Consider the following 24093-nt stretch of genomic DNA (forward strand, 5'->3'; position numbering starts at 1 on the left):
TTGAAGCATACCTATGCTCCCTATCTCCTAGTGTGGTTGGAAGAATCAAAATGTAAGCTGTTATGATTATTTTCCTATCCAACTGTGTATGAATATAGGGAAATTTTATGAAAACCACTGTCAAGTGCTTTTATTTTAAGCTAATAATTCAGATAGTCTATATTTGTAGGAGCAAGCCTACTGAAAAAAGGATATTTTTGAGCCCCAAAGCTTTATCTTTTCAAGTTCTAAAATGGCGATTTATTTATATTACACTAAGCCATTCTTTCTATTCCCCCTTTACACAGTCTGCTTCTGATCTGGCTGGGGCTCAGGTTCTCAGAGGGGCATTGTTTCTGATGCCATGGTGCTTAGACTCAAGTATTTTAGATTTATCTTATTTGTTTAAATTTTCTACTGTATGCCTTTTTGAAGGTCAAACTTCTTACTCTTCAGAAACTTCATTGTAGAGAACCACTTCAAAGCATGGGCCACCATAAAATCCTCCTGCCCTTTCTTTTACATCTATAAAAACCTTTCTCTAATGAAGTCACCTGCTTTCCCCAACCTCTCTGGCCCTTCCCAGGCCATCTAACCCATCTCAGAGTTTCTGATGGGATCTCAAAGATCTGACCAAAGTGTGCTGTCTCCCCCATTAGAATGTAAGCTTCTTGAAGGCAGGGGCTGTCTTTCTCTCTCCTTATATTGTGTTCCCAGCACTTAGCACAGTGCCCTGCACATAGTAAGCACTTAATAAATGCTTGTTGCTTAAGTTCTGTGTCCTGCCTCCTTGTAAGTCTCCTTCTACAGGATCATGAGATTTCTAGTTGGAAGGAACCCTAGAAACCACCTTGCCCCAAGGAGGGGGAGTCTGGACGTGTGCCCAGTCTGATTCCAGGGCTGTGGAAGGCTGGGCCATGGTGCCTGCTGGAACTATCTTAAGCTCCTGCTCCCTGTCTGACACCACCAGGTGGTGCAGTAGATACAGCATGGGGCCTGGAGAGAGAAAGACCTGAGTTCAAATATGACCTCAGATGGATACTGTCTTTGTACTCTGGGCAAGTCATTTAACCTTGTTTGCCTCAGTTTCCTCATCTGGAAAATGAGCTGGAGAAGGAAATGGCAAACCACTCCACTATCTCTGCCAGGAAACCCCCAAACGACTGAACAACAGAACCACATTGCCGGGGTGATAAAAGGGAACTATCGGACACCAGATCCCTGTTCTTCTCAAGAAGCTCAGAGTCTAGTCGGGGAATTGAGACTTCCTCATCTCTGTGGGCCTCTGCAGGGGCTGTCCTCCATCTCTGGGAGGCTCTGCCTCTTCACTCCCTCCTGTTTGCTGCACACCTCTGCTCCAGCACAGCCTTTCCTGATTACTGGAGCTGCTAATGCCTCCTTCCTGGAAACACCTTGCAAGTACTTATCCTGAATATATCTTGCATATGTATGTACAGGAGCAGGGCAGGGGCTGTTTCACGTTTTTTCTTTGTATCTCTAGCACCAAGTAGGGGCTTAATCAATGCTTGCTGACTGATCATATGAGAACCTGAAACAATGGGATAGAGTAGTACCCAGTGATGCTGAATAATAAAAAAAAATAATAAAAATGATAGCTAACGTTTGTAGAGCGCTCACTATGTGTTAAGTGCTTTATAATTACTATCCTGTTTGATCTTCACAACAGCCCTAGGAGGTAGGTGCTATTATTATCCCCATTTTGGAGATGAGGAAACTGAGGCAAACAGGTGAAGTGACTTCCCCAGGGTCACACAGCTAGTATGTGTCTGAGATAGGATTTGAGATCTTTCTGATTCCAGGGCCAGCGCTCCATCTGGGTGTCCAAACGGGATCCTTAAGGTCCAGCAGACTCGAATACTTGAGATGATTGTCCAAAGAGGGTCTGTCAGCTGGTGATGCACGGAGGGGAGATGGGTTGCCACAGGGAAGGGAGTGTCCATTCAGAAATCACTCCTCCTTTAAATCCTCTGCCCATGGTGTGCGGGGGACAGAGTGAAGAAAAACAAACCAGTCATTGCAAAAATTCCTGTGTGAAGATAATGGCCTGGATTCATTCAACATAGACTTTGGGAACATGTGAATAGAAAATCATTTATTAAGCACTTACTATGTACACAACACAGTGTACTAAGTTCTGGCGATACAAGTAAAAGAGCCAAACAGCCCCTGCCCTCAAGGAGCTTATATTCTAATGTGTGTGTGTGTAGGGGAAGGGAAATGAACACATATGGGAGAGTTCAACTTCAGGGCAGGAGAAATCACCCAGGAATCCATACGGTGCTGAAGCAAAGCAGGTGGTGATCATCTTCTCTAAAGGCTTTTTCTATTCACAAAACCATCTGTTTCTGCTGTTGAACCACCTGATGATACCGATGGTGCTGGCGGTGAGACCATGGCTGTGAGTCAGGCTGAAGCAGGGATCGGTGTTCTGGGGCACGCTGCTATTCTCAGAGCTCTTAGGCATAGGGTCCGGAGAGGAAGTGGTGACAGTGGTCTGAGCCACCTGGCACATGCTGCCTCTTCAACACGTCTTGTTGCTTCCGCTAGGACAGCTTGCCTGCCCTGTGGTGGTGGTGGTGGTAGTGGTGGGGGGATGCTTTCTCTGCAGGCACTGCTCCCCTGGATGATGGCTGCTAGGGCTAGCTGCATGCAGGACTGGGTGTCCAAGGGCACTACTGTTCCCAGGGCTCTTGGTTTCAGGGTCCAGGCCAATCTAAGGAGGGTGATTGTCCAGGTGGCTGCAGGGGTTTGCCTCACCGGGCACACGCCAACCTCCGGCTCAACCTCAGTGAGGCTGATCTGTTGGCCCAGTCACCGGCAATTGGCTGGTGGCTGGACTCATGCTACATGCCCAGTATTTAGCAGGCTGTGACGTGGTTAACACGAGAAGCTGGAGGGCAGCTTATCTCTTTAATCTTAGTTCTATTATCACAAAGCTGTGAAATAAAACCGCAAATAGGTTGAGTGCTATATAAGGCTGCTGTTCTGTCCTTCCTGAAGTTGGCATACTGTCATTCTGCTTCTTCACCCCCCTTTCCTCACGGGAGCCTCATGGTATTTTTCTTCAATTTTTGACAGTCATTTGCTTCCATCCTTTCTTTCTCCACATCCCTGAAGAATCCCAGGAAATCTGAACTGCCCAAGCGAGATGGGCATGGATACTGCCGGCCTAGGCCATACAATCTCTGTGTCTCTGGACCATGTGACTGTCAAATCATCTCTCTTCAAATACTCCTTTCCCTTTTTAATTTTCTCTCTGGATAATTCAGGAGTCTGATGCTTCTAGGGAATAATATGCCTAACTTTATGATTGACAGACTGTCTACCATGAAACTGATCTTTATCTAATATGAAACAATGGGCCTGAAAGTCTTGAAAAGTGTTCATGTAAGACGCCATTAGAATAAGTGTGATCACAAGGCATCTTAATCCAAATATAATTCCCTGACTGACTTTTGTTTCTGTCCCCTGTGAAGGTGTTACTAAAAAGCAAGGAATGGGATTTACTCTGCAGCTCTGTAAACATCCCCAACATCAGCTGTCCTATTGCCAAAGAGACAGTGTATCCTGTGGCAGGGCTTACAGCAACAGCGTGGGACAGACAGTTTTCGGGACACCCGATCAACGGGAAGGGCGACAAAACTGGATCTGAAAAGTACATGTTTTCTAGTTGTGGATATTTACATTGGGCTGCTGGTATTCAGTCATATCTGACTCTTTGTGACCCCACTTGGAGTTTTCTTGGCAAAGACACTGGAGTCCTTCATCATTTCCTTCTTCAATGGCTTAAGGGAAACAGAGGTTAAGTGACTTGCCCAGGGTCACACAGATAGTAAGTGTCTGAGGCTGAATTTGAACTCATGTCTTCCTGACTCTTGGGCCAGTGCTCTCTCCACCCACCACACCATCGAGCTGCCCACCTTGCTTTATGCAGTACATACAATTCTGAAAATTGTGTGGAAATAAAATTTTAATATGCAAATTAGATTGAAAAAACTAGTTAAAAGAGAGATGTCAGTAAAACCTATGTTGTTGTTCACTGAGGGTTCTGCTAAATGCCTCTTTACAGTTTTTTTAAAAAATTAGTATAAACTTAATAACAACCTTAAAAATACAAGAGAAATAAGGAATAAAATACCAAACTTTTTACATTAAAAAAAAAAGACCAAGCTTTAACAAAATAATAGCAGGTAATTGGTCCCAATCTCGTTTTTGAAACTTACAAAGTTTTGGTGCTGCTGCTTAAAAAAAAATCTTATGACCTATTTGTTTTTCTAATTCTACTTTCTTCGATGTGGATCACTTTGTGGTCTTCCCATATTTCTCTGCATTCTATTACACCTATATGCCCTCCTTTCTTTAGCTGTTCCCCCAAAATTATACGTACAGATTGTTTCTATTTTTTTTCAAAATTATAAATAAAAAAGCTGTGAATATTTTTGTGTATATTAGTCATTTTTTCCTTTTTCCCATCTTCAGGCTGTGGTACTCGTACAAAGTGGAGTCACTGGGTCAAAGGGTATGATTAATTTGGTAGCTCATTATATATTGTTAGATCACACTCCGAAAAGGTAGTAGTACCAACTTAGAATTTGTCTAAGCTGGTAACAGGATGCCTTTATCTGCCTGGGTCAGCCAATAATATACAGCGGTGCAATGGAAAGAACATTAAATTTGTAATCACAGGACCCGGGATTAGCTCTGAGCTCTGCCACTTTCTACCGGTGGGACTTTGGGAAATCATTTGACTTTCATGAGCATAAGTTTCTTAATAAATTGCTGGGGGCTGGGGGGAGAGGGGGAGAGAATCAGGGCTGTGTGTGGGGGTGTAAAACTCAAATAGAAACAGATCCCTCTTGATATATATTGACTTAGAAAACCACAAATGAACATGTTGTGCTTTTTTTTTTACTGTATTAATATCTGTGTTGTGCTGTATTTTAATTTGTTTTGTTAAACATTTCCCTACATTTTAATTTGATTCATTCACAGATAGGTGGCGCTACAGTCTTCAGAGCACTGGGCCAGAAGTCTGGAAGACTGGAGTTGGAGTGTGACCTCAGACACTTTTTAACTAGCAGTGACCCTGGGCAGGTCACTTCACCTCTAACTTTCCTCATCTGTAAAATGGGGATAATAACAGCACCTACCTCCCAGGGCTGGTGTGAGGATCAAACCAGATGATAACTGTAAAGTGCTAAGCACAGTGACTGGTACTTGGTAGGTGCTATGCAAATGCTTCTTCCATCCCCCTACCCCTTTCCAGGACCAGCTCTGATCACTGCAGTTAATCTGAATTCAGCTGCCTTTTAAAATTGTTTTCAGGGGCAGCTAGTCAGCAGAACCTGAATTCAAATCCAGCCTCAGACCAAACACTTGACACTTACTAGCTGTGTGACCCTGGGCAAGTCACTTAACCCCAATTGCCTAAAAAAAATAGTTTTCATTTAAATTATTCTAGTCATTTTGTGTACTATTCTTTTGATTCTGGGTTGTTTTTTTTTTTTGTTGTTGTTGTTCTGCATTAGTTCGCGTAAGTCTTCTCATGTTTCTTTGAAATCCTTATATCCATCATTTCTTACAGGGCAGTAGTAATAGCCCTTTACATCCACATACCACAATTTGTCCGGCCATTTCTCCGATCAATGGGTATTCACTTTGTTTCCAGTTTTTTGCAACCACAAAGGGGCTGTTATGAAAATCTGGGTATGTATGAAACCCTTTAATCATATTCGTGACTTATTGCCACAGGTAAGGTTTCTCAAACAGCCGAAGAGAGACTCCCTATGAGGGCAAAGTCCTCATTTGCTCCTGTTTGTGGCTGATGCTCTAACTACATTGTTAAATTCTTGGAGTTCCCAACTGGAGTCTCTTCAGATTTCCTGCACCATGTCTGATGCTAATTCTGAAATTTCAGTGTGCACTTCTGGGACTTTTTGCTTTACCTCTCTGACTACATAATATTTTTATCATATCATAGCTCTTATTCAACACATTTATTTCTTTTGGCTAAGTTTTAATTTTCTTGTGAGAACTTGCAGCAATTATTTCTTTTTGGCATTTTTATTATTACTTTTAAGATGTCTTTGCCATCTTCCCAGAAGCCCTCAGAAGAATCCTTTTATAGTAAGAATAATCATACCCTCCTTTATTTTTATTGCAAAAATTGATCTCATGTATTTTTTTTAAGGTAGATAGATGTAGGACGGGCTGGGCCTGAGATTTCATCGGTGCAAGATACTCCTGAGGATTCCTCACCTTCCCCCAGGCAGGATGACACCTTCTCTGCAACCCAGAATCTTGAAGAACTCTCTGGGGTCATTGAAAGGTTAAATCTAGGACCATGGAGCCAGTATGTGTCCAGGCACAGCTTGGACTTAGGTCTTCATTGCTCCAAAGCTGGTTCTCTATGCACTGTGCCAAACTACCACTAAATTGTAAGATTATTCCTATAATTTAGAATAAATCCTTGTTAGGACAATTTAGTGAAATAAAATTCCAGTAAATAGAATGAATCTTTATAGTTTGAAAGTAATGACTTAAATGACAATACTTAAATAGTATTTAGGCTATTAAAAGGCTATTCAATAAACTCTAAATCATAAAAGATCAATACTTACTATTATTTTCTTACAGTCCTGCCCTCTGCATAGCTCTGTATAAGTAGAGTATTGGCCATATATAATCCAACTTCCAATAAATACTGCCAGCCAGGAAAAGAAAAGGTATTTCATCCGCATGTATGAAAAGCGAGCCTGTGTATACAAAAGAAGAGGGAACAACACTCATTTATTCAGCAGGGACGGTCAGCTTTAGCTGGGCTACAACATGATTTCCTCTCTACTCTGGAAGAGTTCAGGCAGTTGGTTGGGATACATTCTAGTCTTTCATATGGCGAGTCTAGGACAAAGTGCACTTTCAATGACAGCAAACAGAGCTGGGGCTAGGAAAAGGAAGCCCCTCGGCCCCAACAAAGAAAAGGGGACAAAATCTTCTTTGAATCACAGAGTCTTTCAAAGACTATCACCAGCCAAAGGTATTATTTATTACGCATGAGTATGCAGCACCGGGCTGGGCTGGGCACAGGGCTACATCAGGTACGGAGATACAGTCCTGGCTTTCTAAGCACTTACAAAGGGCTGTTTCAAACAAGGATCTTAGGGGATTTTGTGAATTAGGATGATAATACCACTTTTGTAGAAACAGGGACAGGGAATCTGGTTGTGTGCCAAAGGTCTCACGGAGCAGCAGAACCAGAATTAGAAATGGGATCATGTATTCCTATCCCTTCATTTCATTTGCCAAGGCTACTTTTTTTTTATTCAATCATCTAATGCCTGACCCAAATGTGATATTAGAAACAGTAGAAATGTTAAAATTTAAAGCAGGAAGGACAGAGAAAGGAGGGCCCAGGTTAATTTAGAATAAATAGTTCCTTGCACATCAAACTTAGGGAGTCATACAATGAATGAGCTTTGCTTCTAGTGATCCTCAGCCTGGGGAATTTTGGCTCTCTGGGGCCTTTGGCAAACTCATATCAACTGACAGCTGCACAACAGATCACTTGTCAAGAGCCTTGGGCATTGGTTTCCTGCTAGTATCAAGATAAGCATCTCATTTCCTCCAAAAAACCTTTTGCAGCAGTTAAATAATGGGGTCATAATCTTGGCCCCAAAGAAGTACCTCTTCCTTCCATCTTTGCAGAGATGGGGGACTATGGCTGTGCCACCCACAGACTGGGCTGATGTTATTTTGTTTGGCTGAATTGTCTTTAATCTTTCTTTTTCGAATTCTCTGTTATGAGGAATGGCTCGTTGGACGTGGAGGAGAGATATTTTTAGAAATAAAGGTGAGAGAAAAACAAAATCAATAACAATTTAACAAATAAACAAGGTTAAGCAAAATGTAAATTAACACAGAGCCCTTCACCATGGTTTAAAGTTGTTTCTAAGGGTGACCTGGGCCGGAGGTCACCATGTTTTCTAAAAGTCAGAATGCAAAGGGATGTTAGTTTTTTGGGGTTTTTTTGAGGCTGTTATTTTGGCTTTCAGTTATCATATTTCGCATGACTCTGGTATATAAGATCTTGAAATAAGAATCATCTTAATTTAAGTTGCCAGAACTAGGAAAGAGACCCTGCTAAGGAATTTTAATTCCCTATACCATCAAAAATGGTTTGTACATGTGCCAAATGGTCTGTACAATGTATTGAATGCCAAACATACGCCTGCCAAAAAGACTTTTATGGAAAACTCACACAGGGCAAGCGCTCTCATGGTGGTCAGAAAAAGCGATACAAGGACACTGTCAAGGTCTCTCTTAACTTTGGAATTGATTGTGAGACATGGGAGATGCTGGCACAATATGGCGTGCCCTCATTAGAGAAGATGCTATGAGCTATGAGCAAAGCAGAATTGAAGTAACTCAAAAGAAATGCAAAATGCAAAGATTTAGAGAAACCACCCCAAAACTCTGTGGTAGAGCATTCCAAGCTCCAAGTTTGAATTAGTCTGATCAGCCACCGTTGGACACACTGTAACTTGATTCTAATATAGTGATGTCATTTTGGTCCACTTCGAGAACAAAGGCCAACAGCCAACCAACATATGTCCATTTGCATGTATGTATGTGTATTTTGCTTTAATGTAGGGGCAAATCAACAGAAAAAAATTAAAGAGCAAGGGAGAAAATATCTTTCAGATCTACGGATTAGGGAAGAATTCATGACCAAATAACAGACAGAAAAGAACACAGAAGATGAAATGGACAACTCTGATCATGTAAAATTGCAAGTTTTTACATAAACAGATCTAATGCAATTAAAATTAGAAAAGAAACAAATAACTGTGAGAAAATCTTTGTAGCAAGTGTCTCTGAAAAAAGATCTCATATGTAGGCTATGTAAGGACCTGGTTAAAATTTATAAGACTAAGAGTCATTCCCTAATAGATAAATAAATGGTCAAAAGCTGTGAACAGGCAGTTTCCAAAGGGAGGAATCCAAACTGTCAACAACCATGTGAAAAAAATGCTCCAAATCTCTAATAATTAGAGAAATGCGAATTAAAGAAACTCTGATGTTCCAGCTCACTTCTATAAGACTGACAAAGATGACAAAAGAGAAAAATGACAAATGTTGAAGAGGTTTTGGGAAAATGGGCACACTAACGCACCATTAGTGGGGCTGTGAATTGGTCAGCCATTCTGGATTGCAGTTCAGAACTATGGCCCCCAATGTACTAAACTGTGCATACCCTATGTCACAGAAATACCACTATTAAACCTATACCCCAAAGAGACCAAAGAAAGAGAAAAAGGACCCATATGTACAAAAATATTTATGGCCACTTTTTCATAGTAACCCCAAACTAAGTGGATGACCATGTACTAGGGAATCATTAAGTGAATTATAGTATATGAAATGGAGTATTACAGTGCCATAAAATGGAAGTAGCCCCAGAACCAGACCTTCTGAAGGATAGAGAGAGAGAGGAACAGAAGAGTTAGATGGTTTCCTAACCACTCAGTGGTCCTAGTATTAGTGGCTTGCTCCTCTACATGACCTTTCTGATCACCATTACCATGAAGCCTCCCCTCTTCTGCTCTAAGTGAACACTCCAATTAATAGGCAATTCCTGTTTCTTTCCTCATTCTCTAATACCTATGACTTAGAATCACTGTCTGTAAGGGGTAAACTCCCTTTCCTTTTACCTTTCCATATACCTTCATCCCTATCTAGTTCTTATTCCCTCTATTCCTAGCCAGCTCTATTCCTCCCTAATGTCCATCATTCTTTGCTTGCCCCTTCCACTATGGCTCCTGGAAATTCCACTCAATTACTATCAAGCTCTCTTCATCTAAGATCTTTTTCTCTCCTGTTCTTGATTTTCCTGTGCCTATAGAAATCAGGCTTTCTCCATACGAGACTTCATCCTCACCACCCTCTCTAGAAGTAGTGGCTCCTTCTCTCAGGCCATGAATGAATGAGAAAGCATTTCTAAAGTACTTACAACATTCCACACAGTGTACTATACTCTAGGGATAAAAACAAAAGCAAGACAGTCTCTACCCTCAAGAAGCCCTCATCCTAACTGGGGAGAAGTTGGGATAAGCCTTGTTCAGCCCTGCCACCTCCAGACCCCGCTCTGTCTCCTCTGAGGTTCACTCTGTCTGTATCATCTTAAACTAGATCCTTGTTGCTGCCATCTACCAGCCTCTGGTCACTTTCCCTTCTGTTTTGCGGGATTTGGTTCAGTCTTCTCCACCCCAAGCCCCTGTAGTCATGGTTGTTGTTCAGTCATTTCAGTTGTGTCTGATTCTTCATGACCCCATTTGGGATTTTCTTGGCAGAGATCCTAGAGTGGTTTGCTTTTCCTTCTCCAGTTCATTTTACAGGTGAGGAAACTGAGGCAAAGAGGGTTAAGTGACTTGCCCAGGGTCACACAGCTAGTAAGTCTCTGAGGCCAGATTTAAGTTTGGGAAGATGAGTCTTCCTGACTCCAGGCCTGGCACTTTATCTACTGCCTTGTGTTCTTGCTAGGGGCCCTAAATGTTAATTTTGAGTTCTCTTCAAATGCTCTGGCCTTCCAGTTCATCAGCCTCCTCAACTCCCATGATCTCCATCTTCACTCTATCTCAGCCATCTAAAGGGTTACCACTACTCTAAACTCTACCACTTCCATGATTCTGAACTCTGAAATTCCTTCCTCTGATCATTACGTGTCATCAGTTCTTCTCTTCCTCTGCCTCACTCTTCCTAAAACTACTCTTTGTTCAACATCACTTTATCTCTTGGAAAAAGCTCTCTCTCTTTTTTTTTTTTTGGCAGCTGGGGTTAAGTGACTTGCCCAGGGTCACACAGCTAGTAAGTGTCAAGTCTTTGGTCTGAGGCCGTATTTGAACTCAGGTCCTTCTGACTTCAGGGCTGGTGCTCTATTCACTGTGCCACATAGCTGCCCTGAAAAAGCTCTGTCTTATTCATTTCCAGCCATCACTACACTTGGTCCCTTCCCTAGAGCATTCCCCATGTTCCTTATCAGGAAGGGTTAGGGAAGGAGAGGATAGAGAATATTCCTTCAGTTCCCTTTAAGCCAGCAAGCGTGTTATCAGATTTTACATCCTTGGACTTGGGCCAGTTCTTGTTCAGACCTATTTCTTTCACTCCTGTCTGGCAGCCAATTCAATTCAACCTCTCGGTCACTAGAACAGATGACACTGAAGGCTTTAGCCTGTGAAGCTAAGGCTTCCTACTCTACCTGAGATGACCCTATTAAACCACAGGGTGCTGCTGTGAAGCAAAACCCAGGCTGAGCAGCCAGCTGGCCTCTCTCTGTCCTGAATAGCTCCTGAACAAATATATTTTTCTCCATTTATTACTCTGAAACTCTCCTCACAGATTTTTTCCCCCAATAGTTTACAAAAATCATTCTAATTTTTCAAAACTGTCAATTTCTTTTTTGGCAGTTTCTCATCTTACAAAAATTAAAAAGAGCTCTTCATCAAGTGCTCTGGGATTATAATATAAATTAGACAACAGCTTCTTGCCCTTTAGAAGACCATAATAATTAAAATGAGACAAACTAATCAGCATACATATAAAGACTGTCCCCGGACAATAATCTTGTTATATTTTCAAAGTTTGGCACTTGCTCAGAAGTTGGAAAATATTTTCTCATAAAATCGTGTTATGAGCAATGCTAAAGTAGTGAAAATACTGTTTACATGCAATAAAAAAATGATAGAAAATAACCCAACTAAAAACATAGAATAACAGTGTATAGTATGGAATATAAGGATCCCATGGTCCTCTGAACACTCTCAGGCAATAATAATGACTCACGTTTATTTCTACAGATCTCTAAGGTTTGCAAAGCATTTCTGTCACAACAACCCTTGGAAGTAAGATATTGTATCATTATCTCCATTTTACAGATGCGGCTCTGGGAGGTCACACAATGTTAGAGTCACAATTCAAATTCAAGTCTTCTGACTTTAAGAATCCACCTTCTTCCTGCTCTGCCAGGTGGCCTCTCAATAAAAAGCCTCCATTAGTCCAAACCTGTCTAGTTTCAAAACTTTGAAAGTTTTAAATGTAAATGACTAATTATTAGATGCCTTAGATTTCAGACCTTGAAAGGGTGCTGTGGTGAAGAGGGGTAGAAAAAATCAGGACATGAGAATCTGAAGGGGATACTAACGTACATTTCTTAGTGGTATGGTTACATCACGCCTGCCCCTGACTCACCTACCCCAACTGTTGCTTTTTTTAAAATGCATTTTTCACTTGTTCTGCCCTTGTTTCCACAGTTCTTCAAATTCTTCCTCTCCAGGCTGTCCTACTGACCCATCTCTGTGCCCATGGGAAACTCTTCTTCATGGAAGCTCACTCCATCCCTAGACTGCTTCTCACACTAGAGGTTCCCTCCTGTCCCTGGGGCCTCTCCAATTGGATAGTTTCTCCTAGGCCCTCTGATTTAAGGTGCAGGCCCATGTACCATTTCTATGTTCTTCTCTAGGATGTATTGCTGATTTATCTCCACAGGACTTTCTTTACCATGCTCCTGCCCTACTCTGTAAAACACTTAGCCAGTGCCTGGTACATAGTAGGTGCTTAATAAGTGCCTACTCTCTTTCCTCCTTCCCTTTCCCTGGGTGTTGGGATAGGGACTTCATCTGAGCTTCCTCTAGACTTTAGCTGGACAAGATCCATGGACCAAGTTGTTTGCCTTCCAGATTGGAGCAAAGACATGGAAACACTGAGGAAATTCTTCACTAACTTTTCTAAGTCCTGTTTCCTATCCTGAGACATTGTCCCCAAAGCCCTTGTTCTCCTAGGGTATGGGAAGGCTATAAACATCTGCTATCCTCTCTGGGGTCAGCTCTACAGGTATACTTTGGAGATACTGAGGGTTTGTTTCCAGACCACTGCAATAAAGCAAATATCACAATAAAATGAATATCATGATGAAGTGAATATTGCAATAAAGTAAATATTTCAATAAAGAGAATACAGCCATAAAGCAAACATTGCAATAAAGTGAGCCACATGAATTTTTTGCTTTCCCAGTTATGTTTACACTATACTATAGTCTATTAAGTGTAGTCTATTAAGCATTATATCTAAAAAAACAATGCATATACCTCAATTAACAATACTTTATTGCTAAAAAATGCTAACCATCATCTGAGCCTTCAGCAAGCTGTAATCTTTTTGCTGGTGGAGGGTCTTGCCTGGATGTTGATGGCTTCTGACTGATCAGGGTGGGGGTTACTGAAGGTTGGGGTGGCTGGGGCAATTTCTTAAAATAAGACAATAATGAAATTTGCCCCATCAATTGACTCTTTCTTTCATGTGAACGCTTAGAGGCCATGGTAGGGTTATTAATTAGTCTATGTTCAATATTGTTGTGTCTCAGGGAATAAGGAGGCCCCAGGAGAGGGACTGAGAGGAGAAGTGGCCAGTAGGTAGAGCAGTCAGAACCGACACAACATTTATTGATTAGATTCACTGTCTCATAAGGGCACGGTTCACAGCACCCCAAAATAATTACAATAGTAACATCAAAGATCACTAATCACAGATCACCATAACAGATATAATAATGAAAAAGTTTAAATATTGTGAGAATTACCAACATGTGACCCAGAGACATGATGAGAGCACATGCCATGGGAAAATGGTGCTGACAGACTTGCTTCACACAGGGTTGCCACAAACCTTCAATTTGTAAAATATGCAGTATCTGTGAAGCACAAGAAAGCCAAGCGCCATAAAACAAGGCATGCCTGTATTATCCTAAAGCTTTCTGATTCTTATTTCACTCTGTGATCTGATTTGAATTATGTGCCATGTATTTATTGTAGCTACTACAGCCTTCAGCCACTGGAGGACAACCGGGAGATGTCCTCAGATGGATAAGTGGCCAGTGAGGAGGGTCAGACCAGAAGGAATTCTAGGGGATTGCGGCAATTATGTGGAGACTGTGCTGGGGATCCTCAAAATTCCGGGCCACTCTGTTTCAGCATGAGTTGCACCAACTTTTGTCTACTTTTTCTTAATCTGTGGTAAGTGACCCTGAGAAGGACATGTCCCAAAGGCCTTTTGAGTTTGGGATACCCAGAGGTCCCACAGGAGATCCCACTGGTGATCAGTGTGTTACCAGAGCACCACTGGCTGATGGCAACGGAAGCATCTGCATGAGAGGAGAAAGGGAGTGAAAGGGGGAAAGGTGGGGGGAGGAGGGAGGGAAAGGGAAAAGGGGGGAGGGAGGGAGGGAGAGAAGGGGGAAAACAGGGAAAGAGAGGGAGAGGAAGAGAGGAAGAAGAAGAGAGATAGATAGATAGAGAGAGAGAGAGAGAGAGAGAGAGAGAGAGAGAGAGAGAGAGGCACACCACTGCACAGAAGCTAAAGCCTGGGGCTGAGGCAAGATGCCTAATTAGCAGTATTACACAACTGCTCTATATTCTGATAAGGTTTAAAATATTGGCCTCCCAAATGATTATGCCCATAGCTGCAAGTTAGTGAATGTTGTTCTAATAATTCTGCTAATGCTCACTGATTCTTATGCTTTGCATTTCTATCTGTTTACAAATAAGCTCCTTGTCCCATATCTGATTCTTTTGTACCTTGAGTACCTCTCCTGCTTGCACACAGCTCTTTGTATCTTGTCTCCCCCATTAGATGGGGAGCTCCTTAAGGGCCAGGACTGTTTTTGCCTTTCTCTGTATCCCCCGCACTTAGCACATGCCTGGCATATAGCAGCACTTAACAAATGCTTGCTGACTTGCTGACTTTTACCTTCAAACTTTCCACTGCATCCCATGGTGGAGGAAACAGACATGAACCATAATTCAAACTATAATTAGCATCATCCCTGGGATTCTGGAGAGGGGGCTTGTTAGTGAGCTAATTAGAGGCAGGTTCCCCCTAGCAATGATAATAAATGATCATGGTCATAAACTGCACTGGCTCTGTCCATTTCAGCCATCCATCCATCCATCCATCCATCCATCCATCCGTCCGTCCGTCCGTCCGTCCGTCCATCCATCCATCCATCCATCCATCTATCTATTTATGCTTATTTGTAAGAAACATGTTGATTTCCCTCCAGCCTGTTTTGGCACTAGTGCAAGCATCTAGGGTAAACCTTAAGCCCACTCTGTGGTAGTTCCCATCCCCTCTGTGACTGGAGCAGTCAGAGCTGAGGACTAGTTTTCAGTAGCAGGCTGAGTGCTCTAGTTAACATGGAACTCCTGAATGAGCCCCCGAGGGCACCTATATGCCTGCAGATGAATCTGCACAGGCTGAGCAGTCGTGAACTCTGGAGCTAGGGTAGCCTGTCCACCCACCCGGAAACTCCTCTGTCCTCACCTTGCAGCTGCTGCCTGTTCCTTTTTTCCCCCTCTCCTCTGGATTCCTGTAAAAGTAAAGATCATGTCTTTCCATGTGCGCTCACGGGGGACTCCATCACACATATGTAAGATTTCCTGGGCCAGCTTTAACCACATCAGACCAACGAAGTGAGCTCCCTTATTTTTTTTTTCATGGAATGGCAATGTCCATGTATCAAAATGGGGATTCTGACTTCTTTGGTATGATCAATGGTCGAGGAGTTAACGTAAGAAGCTTCCTCCAAAGATTGATGATCAGCCCTAGGATCTGTAACCCCCAAGAGTTGAGCTCCCAGAAAGCTTCCTGGATCTGGTGAAGAAAGGCACCTGGTGTGAAAGAAGAGAAAGATGGACCAGGTGCCCAACAATATGTGTGGAACCAGTGGCAGAAGCAAATTTCCTAGTAGCACACTGGCCAGTATGCCTGCATGAGATGGCATTCACATCAGCTGGATTTCCAGTGACAACCACGGTAAGAGCTCCTAAGGAGCAGTGTAGATCTCCAGCCTTGGAGAGTCCCAGCCAGGTGGTACTTGTGTTTTAGAAAGGACCATCTTTGCTCTGTGTAGTGGAGGGTTCCAAAAGAACAGAAGAAAGGTGGAAAAAGAGAATAGAGAAGTCAAGGTTGGTTGGGGGGGTGATAAGGAGGCATTGGGAGTGGACTGGGTGGGGTGGGTGAGGCTGCAGGAGACTTAAGGCAAGAACACAGACTCCATAGGCAGAGCTTGGTCATGGGTGCTAGGGGCAAGAAGATGCTCTTTTCTGTCTTTACCAAGGTTTTCTGAGAAAGAGGTGGAGATGAAGTCCGAGTATAGAGTGAAATGACAGTGGAATTTTAGGGTTAGATGGGACATTTAAAAATCATCCAATTCACCCCTTTAATTTTACAGATTAAAAAACTGAGGTCCAGAGAGGTGAATAAAGTTAGCTGGCCAACATCACAGAGTGATTAAGTGGTAGAACTGGAGCTTGAGCCCAGGGGCAATGGTCTTTACACTAAACCATGCTGCCTTATCAGATAAGGGGGCAGAGAAGAAGACAGACTCATAGGACAGGCATGAGGGGCATAGCCAGAATAGGACATGGCATGAGGAGAAGAAAACAAATTTGAAAAGTGAGGGCTCCAGAAACTCAGAGCTTCATCTTGGCTGCTCCTCCAACTTAGAATGCCCCTCCCCTCTCCTCTGCCTTTCCAAATCCTAGCCATTCTTCAAGGTCCAGTTCAAGCCTCACGTGAAACTTTTGTTGACTCTCGTGGACACCATACATTGTGACAATTCTAGTTAGTTTTGCATTGTATTCTGTTTCATACATGTCTTGTCTCTTCAACTAGACTGTCAGCTCCTTGAGGGCAGGAACAATGTCATAATTGTTGTGGTCCTAACAGCACCTGGCACAGTGCTAGGTACCTAACAAGCATTTAAAACATTTGAAAAAATGGGGGCAGCTAGGGGGCGCAGTGGATAGAGCACTGGCCCTGGATTCAGGAGGACCTGAGTTCAAATCTGGCCTCAGACACATAACACTTACTAGCTGTGTGACCCTGGGCAAGTCACTTAACCCCATTGCCAAGCCAAAAAACAAAACAAAACAAAACAAAACATTTGAAAAATTGACATACACAGGCAACTGAGCGGATTCCAAGGTGCAGGTTGAAGACTCACTAGTTGGGGAACCAAGACTGCATAATTCAATGCCAGAAGCTAGAAGGGGGAATGCTCAGAGCAGAAGCAGGGTCACTGTCAGGGTCCAGAGCAGAGCCCAAACAGGCAAATCAAGAGACACTGGGAAAGGCAGGATGCATAGATTGGACACCTTTAATAAAAAGATGCCTTGATTTGCTGTACTGGGATTTCCCCCCAGCACCTTCATGTTTTTATGCCAGGCCATGCCATCTATACAAGTCAGTGCTACTCGCAGGGCTCACCAAATTCACTAGCGCTGAACAGCTCCCACCCCTGCCATCATCATTACTTTCCATGACAACAGCCATCTAAGACAAGAAACTCACTGTATAGGAGATGCTTTGCCATTCAGTTTGGGAGATGCCAGGATGTAGAGAGGCCACTCTGTTTTATCAGGCTCTTGACACATGTTATGATGGTATTTGGGGTTTGGGAGGGGAGAGGTTCCCAAAAAATATTCCTAAGTCTGGTCTTACAGAAATATTCACTAAAGGTACCATGAAACTGCTTTTCAAAATTCAGAGTGAACTTTATAGACTCTTGGAAGATAATACGCTTTCATAGATTCTCCCTCTTGCATGTCTAATTTAATAACAGCCTAAGCATTTTTGCTTTTATAGGACTCTTGAGTAGTTATATTTCCATTTCCCCAATATATTTTTGCTCATTATATATATGAAGTCATACAAAACATATTTCCGCATTAGCTATGTCTCCCACCCCCCTCAGCCCCTGAAGCAAGGAAAATAAAGAAATGAAGAAAAAACACGCTTCAATCTGTGCTTGGAGACTATCTGTTCTACGTCTGGATGTGGATAGTATTTTACATATGAGTCCTTTGGAGTTGTATTGGTCAGTTACTAAGTCTTTCACAGATTATCTTCACAACATTGCTGCTACTGTCCAGATTGTTCTTCTGATTCTGCTCACTTCACTTTGCATCAGTCCATACAAGTTTTCTTAGGTCTTTCTGAAACCATCCTCTTCATCATTTCTCATAGCACAATAGTATTCCATCACATTCATGCACCACAATTTGTTAGCCATTCCCCAATTGATGAGGATCTCCTCAGTTTCCAACTCTTTGCCACCACAAAAAGAACTACTATATTTTTGCACATATAGGTCCTTTCCCTCTTTTTTTGATCTCTTTGTGATAAAGACCTAATAGTGGTACTGCTGGGTCAAAGGGTATACACAGTTTTACAGCCCTTAGGGCGTAGTTCCAAATGGTTTGCCAGAACGGTTAGAATGGTTCACAGCTCCATTAACTGTGCATTAACGTCCCTATTTTCCCACATCCCCTCCAGCATTTGTCATTTTCCTTTTCTGTAATGTTAGCCAATCTGATGGGTATGATATGGTACCTCACAGTTGTTTTAATTGTCATTTCTCTAATTATTAGTGATTTAGAGTATTTTTATATGATTATTGATAGCTTTGATTTCTTCCTCTGAAAACTGCCTGTTCATATCTTGGTACCATTTATCAACTGGGGAATGGTTCCTGTTTTTATAAATTTGGCTCAGTTCTTTATATATCTGAAAAATGAGACCTTTACCAGAGAAGCACACTATAAATCCTCTACCCCCACCCCCACCCCGCTTCCTGCTTTTCTTCTAATTTTGGCTATCTCGGTTTTGTTGTACAAAACCCTTTTAATTTCATTTAATCAAAATCATCCATTTTATCTCCCATTCTCCTGATATATTTTTAAAGTAAAAATATTCAGTGAATTTGCTAACTGGCTACCACACCCACTGAATGTTTGTCATGATACATGAATGACAAAAATCTTGGAAAGAAAATGTAATGGATTTCCCAGTAGGACACTGTATACTGTCAGAAGCATATAGAAGTGAAACAAATTTTTATTCCAGGATATTTTAGAATATTATAGGGCTGGGACAATGGGTGGGGTATTCCAATTTCACCATCATCAGTACTGTTATGATCTTATGCCCTGACAGTTTGGGATAGCCCCATCTGCCTTTTCTATGCTGAATCCCTGGCTGCTGAACAGTGCCCAAATCATTACAAATTCACATTATGTAATCTCAGCTGCACACTCACTGCCACATGGCAAAACTGTTACTCCTTCCTGATGGACATTCTGTTATGTTTCCTACTATAGCTGTTACAAAACTGTTCTTAAGTCCTTTACGTCACCTGGAGGCCTGGCAGAGCAGTCAGTTGGTCAGTCAGTGTTTATTAAGCGCTACTACATGGCAGGTATTGTGCTAAGGGCCGGAGATACAAAGAAAGGCAAAACATAGAGCCAGCCCTCAAGAAGCTTACACTCTAATGGACTAGACAACATGCAAACAACCATGAGCAAATAAGCTCTATATAGGTTAAACAGGAAATAATCAGCAAAGGGAAGGCACTAGAATTCAGGGGGGTTGGGAAAGGCTTCCTGTAGATGGGATTTTAGCTGGGACTTGAAGGAAGCCAGGATGCAGAGATGAGGAGGGGGGGCAGCTTAAGCACGGGAGGTAGCCAGTGAAAATGTGTAGAGAGGAGAGATGTGGAGTATCTTGCTCAAGGAACAACATTTCATAAAAGTCTGTTGAATCAAACGTCCTGAAAGACATTAAATATCACATGCTAATTTGCTTTTTGTTTCCATATTAAGATTTAGTCCAATCTTAGAGACACCTGAAGATGACAGCTTTTGCTTTTCTTTCTATGCTCATAGTTGATCAAAGTTCCTGGAACACAGTAGGCACTTAATAAATGCTTGTTGGCTTGAAGCACATCAAAGATACACTTTATGCTGACTGATTGGAAAATGCACCTCTGCAAAGCAATTTGCTTCTGAGGATGCTGCATTGTAAGAAAGATTGAACTTGCCTGAGAACGAATTCAGACAAATGGAAGCAGGGCAGAGGACGTGGCTGTAACCATGAACACTTGTTCTGTACGTCCTTGACAACATTAGCAAAGCTGAGCTGAGCTGAGCTCCGAGCACACTAGTCGATTCCTCAGGTGAGCTGCATCCCCAGGGTCATGGTAGGGGTTGGGCTACATAGACTCGCAGGTCCCTTCTGGCTCTGAGTTTGGAATGACTATTTGGAATAAGGCTGCACCAAATCCTTACATTATAAAATATTATTCTGTACCTTTGGGAACAGAGCTACAAGAAGGGGTAAGAGTTCACACTGGGGCAATCAAAAGTAATAATGGATGTCCTCTAAGATCTTCACGGATCTTTGCTTTTAGGAGAAGGAAAAACGATTTCCTTTTATAATGCAGCTAGGTGGCCTAGTAGATAGACACTGGGCCTGGAATCAGGAAGACCTGAATTCAAATCCTGCCTCAGAGACTTACTAGTAGGAAGACTCGGGCAGGTCATTTCCCCTCTATATCTCAGTTTCCTCATCTGCAAAATGGGGACAGTAGTAGCACCTACCTCACAGGGTTATAGTGAGGATCAAATGAATTAACGTAAGTAAAGTCCTAAATAAATACTAGCTATTATCATCAAAATATAATTTTTGGCTACTAGCATTATTTTTCTTTTGCGACTGTTGCCCAAATAACTATAATGGGGTCTTTCACACTTCAGTCTCTGATTAGGGATGAGAATTTCTGCTTTTGCTTTTGGTCCTTACTTTTTCTGATCTCTCTTTGTCTGCCTCTGTCTCTGTCTCTCCCTTTTATCTATGCTTTATACAAGACTAATGATGGTAGCTATATTTGTTGTTTTGTTGTTCAGGCATGTCTGACTGTTTCTGATCCCGTTTGGGGTTTTCTTGGCAAAGGTACTGAAAGAAATTATTATTTTGCTATTATATTAACAACCAATCATTAAATTAAGATTATGTTTCTATTTTCCTTTATTTCCTCATTCAGAGACCAGCCCCTATAAGTCAGTCAGCCAGTCTCCTAGGACAAGGCTGACAGAGGAGACTGGCCTGATCCTAGGGGTAAGAACTCCTCTACATTGGGCAGGACCCCACCCAACTAGGAATTCTTGCCCTAAGGGAATAAACCCATGTACTCGCACCTCTCCAATGGAGCTTAGGGTGACTTAGCTCATGAAAGAGAAAACCAACCAAAATGGTTTGGGTAGAAGTGGATTCCTTTGTCCAGATTGTTGAAGGCTGCTGAATCTCATGATCAAGCCACATTCTCAGCAGGAGGGGCTGAAGACATCAAGACTGCCTCCTCATTAAAATGTCTCATTAAAATGAATCAGAGTTTTTATTTGTAAGGGACTTCCCCTTTTCTAAAAGCATATGAAGACTTTTAGCCTCTCCATGGTTTTGTCTTTGGTTACTGAGGGAAACCACTGACCATATTGATTATTAGTTAGCTTAATTAACAGTTTGATTATTAATTACCCAGAGATTCTATTTCTCAGGTTTTCATTCAACCCAATATTGGAGTGCTTTGCCATTTCCTTCTCCAGCTCATTTTACAGATGAGGAAACTGAGGCAAATAGGGTTAAGCAACTTGCCCAAAGTTACACAGCCAGTAAATGTCTAAGGCTGGATTTGAACTCGGGTCTTCCTGACTCCAAGTCCGCACTCTAACCTCTGCACCATCTAGCTATATTACCTTGTTTCAAATTATGTTCCTAAAAGGAGTACATGAAGAAAAGATAATGGCTGGCCAAGGAATACAATGCAGACTGCCTCAACAAGTGGAAAGTATCAAATTTATAAAGCATTAGCGCTTTAATGTAAAGATTTTATATAATGAAATTAGGAAAACTCACTCTAACCCCTAATAAACAGAAGAACTGACAAACTAAGCGATTAGTAATATTTCTGTATGAAAGTATTACATATTATATCATTAAAAATCACTAGAGATAGAATAAAGGGAAACAATGAATCAGGGACCTGATTTATTCCTCTGTTACTAATTCACTGAAAAGCTATTTGATGTTATAGTTTTATAGGAAATGATTTCAATTTGGCTCAGTAAAAATGTGTGAAGGACCCCTTAGGTACAGAACGCTGTGCTAGGTCCTACGGGATGTGTAAATTATACTTGATCCCTGGCCAAAGGAGTTTGTGACCACTGCAGTTTACAGCACTGAGGGATGGGTAGGGGTTGGGGGAGAAGAAGAAAAACAAAGAGGAAACCAAAACACACGATACCAGGCAACTTGATGGCCAGCAACGTGAAGCCTGAAGTGAATTTTCTCCAATTCTGAACTTCTCAGATTCCTTAATAGTCTTCAAAGCTATGCTCCAACCTCCTCCATGAGACATTTCCTGATCCCTCCCTGCCTAAAAAAATCATGTTGTATTTATTTTGTATGGCCCAGCTAAGTGTTACCGTAGATAGAGTACCTGGGCCTGGAGTCAGAAAGACTCATCTTCCTGAGTCCAAATCCAGCCTCAGCCACTTATTAACTGTGTGACTTTGGGCACGTCACTTAACTCTGTGTGCCTCAGTTCCTCATCTGTAAAATGAGCTGGAGAAGGAGATGCAAACCACTCCAGGATCTCTGCCAAGAAAACCCGAAGTAGGATCATGAAGAGTCAGACACGACTGAAAAATGACTGAACAGCAAAACAATAATATGCTTAATAATAATATGCTTACACTATTATTACACATAATTATAATAACTCAATTTTGTATACCTTGTTGATAGCAATGTCTTTCACCAGTACAAGGTGGGGAGGTGGAGTTGGGATAAGTTCTGAGTGTTTTAATGGCTACAAGTTTGATATAAGTCAGCAGTATGAGGGGTATGAGTAAGTAGTGTTAATGTAATCTTAGGTAACATTAAGAGAGGCAGAGTCCGGAGTGAAGGTGCCTGATTGCATAGGCTGTTCTGCCCTGGTAAGATCACATCCAAAGAACTATATTCAGCTCTAGGCGTTATAAATAACGATGGATGTGAACAAGCAGGAGAGCACCCACTCAGAGGTGGGTACCTAGTCCAGTAAAAAGCCTCGAGGGGATGCCAAATGAAGGTGAGTTCAAGGGCTGGGGAAGGCTAGGGGAGGCGCATGAGAGGACAGGAAGGTGTCTCCTAGAATGTGAGGGGGCTGTCATCTGGAAGAGAGATCAGACTTGCTCTGTTTGGGCTCAGGGGGCAGAACCAGGAAGGATGGATGGATGGCAGTAACAAAGAGGCAGAATTAGACGTGTTGCAATGAAAAAATTCTTCACAATGAGAGCTAGTCCCGAATGAAAAGTGCTGCCTCTGGAGAAAGCAGTAGAAATGCATATGCCCCCCAAAGCAGAATACAAGGTTACTAACAAAAGAAAGCTTTTCTTACTTATAAAAAAATAATCGGACCTTCCTGAGTTTTAAAATATAGAAATAGCAGATTTTTTAAAAAAGTCTTAAAACTAGTGAAAAATGGGTATTTCAAAGTGTCTGATGATGCCCCAATTTTTTAATAGTGAAAAAATTTTCACAACTACTTTTTATTTCTCAAAATTCACCCATGTTTTTCAACTAGTAAGTTGTATAATTCTTCCAGGATTTAGCCAGTTTGTAGGATGACTGCATTCCTAATTAGGAGAATCGCCTAGTCCCTTGTACCATGGTCTAAAGCTGAAGAGTTAGTCTACTTTTGGGGGGAGGTGAGATGAGGTCACGTCTGTTCTTTGGGGAACCTATAACAAGGAGAACCAGAGGTGAACTATTTTCATACTCGCCTGAGTTAGGGTTTGTAATTTTTTTGGTTTGGATCAGACGCCAAAAAAGTGTAAGAAAGTTTGGGAGGTGATTTGAATACATGACTATTGCAGGCTGATAGTTACATACAACAGAAATTTAACATACAAAAAGTGACAAATTGCCTTAGAAAACCCAAACTTTTCCGTACAGGAATGTTCTAGAAATGGCAATGAAGATATTTTTTTAGCTGCAAAAAGGCTTAGCCTTGGAGAAATGAACCCTAATACTACCAGGGAATTGAATGCAATAATAGAATAATGGAATTCCAAAACTGGGACCAGTTGAAGGTTATCTGGTCAAATCCCTACCCAAAGAGGATGGGGAGCACTGAGGGAGATTTCCATTATAGATATCTTGGGGTGA

At 41.9% G+C, this 24093-nt stretch overlaps 1 protein-coding gene across 2 annotated transcripts in view; it reads right to left on the minus strand.

Annotated features, from left to right (window-relative positions):
- Positions 1 to 24093, minus strand: part of DIPK1A (divergent protein kinase domain 1A) — a 117194-nt gene that overhangs the window by 28286 nt on the left and 64815 nt on the right. Inside the window, exons 1-2 of one of the 2 annotated variants that reach the window (XM_078156582.1) lie at positions 7684 to 8779; positions 6621 to 6755 (exon numbers count right to left, since the gene is read on the minus strand). In XM_078156582.1, coding sequence (XP_078012708.1) covers positions 6621 to 6740 — 120 coding nt within the window. In that variant the 5' untranslated portion in view covers positions 6741 to 6755; positions 7684 to 8779. Of the gene's footprint in view, positions 1 to 6620; positions 6756 to 7683; positions 8780 to 24093 lie in introns of those variants that run through there. The other variant, XM_020975391.2, reaches the window with a different exon arrangement.

The sequence above is a fragment of the Phascolarctos cinereus genome, unplaced genomic scaffold (genome assembly GCF_003287225.1).
Source record: "Phascolarctos cinereus isolate Bilbo 61053 unplaced genomic scaffold, phaCin_HiC Scaffold_5;HRSCAF=322, whole genome shotgun sequence".
In the NCBI taxonomy this organism is placed as follows: domain Eukaryota; kingdom Metazoa; phylum Chordata; class Mammalia; order Diprotodontia; family Phascolarctidae; genus Phascolarctos; species Phascolarctos cinereus.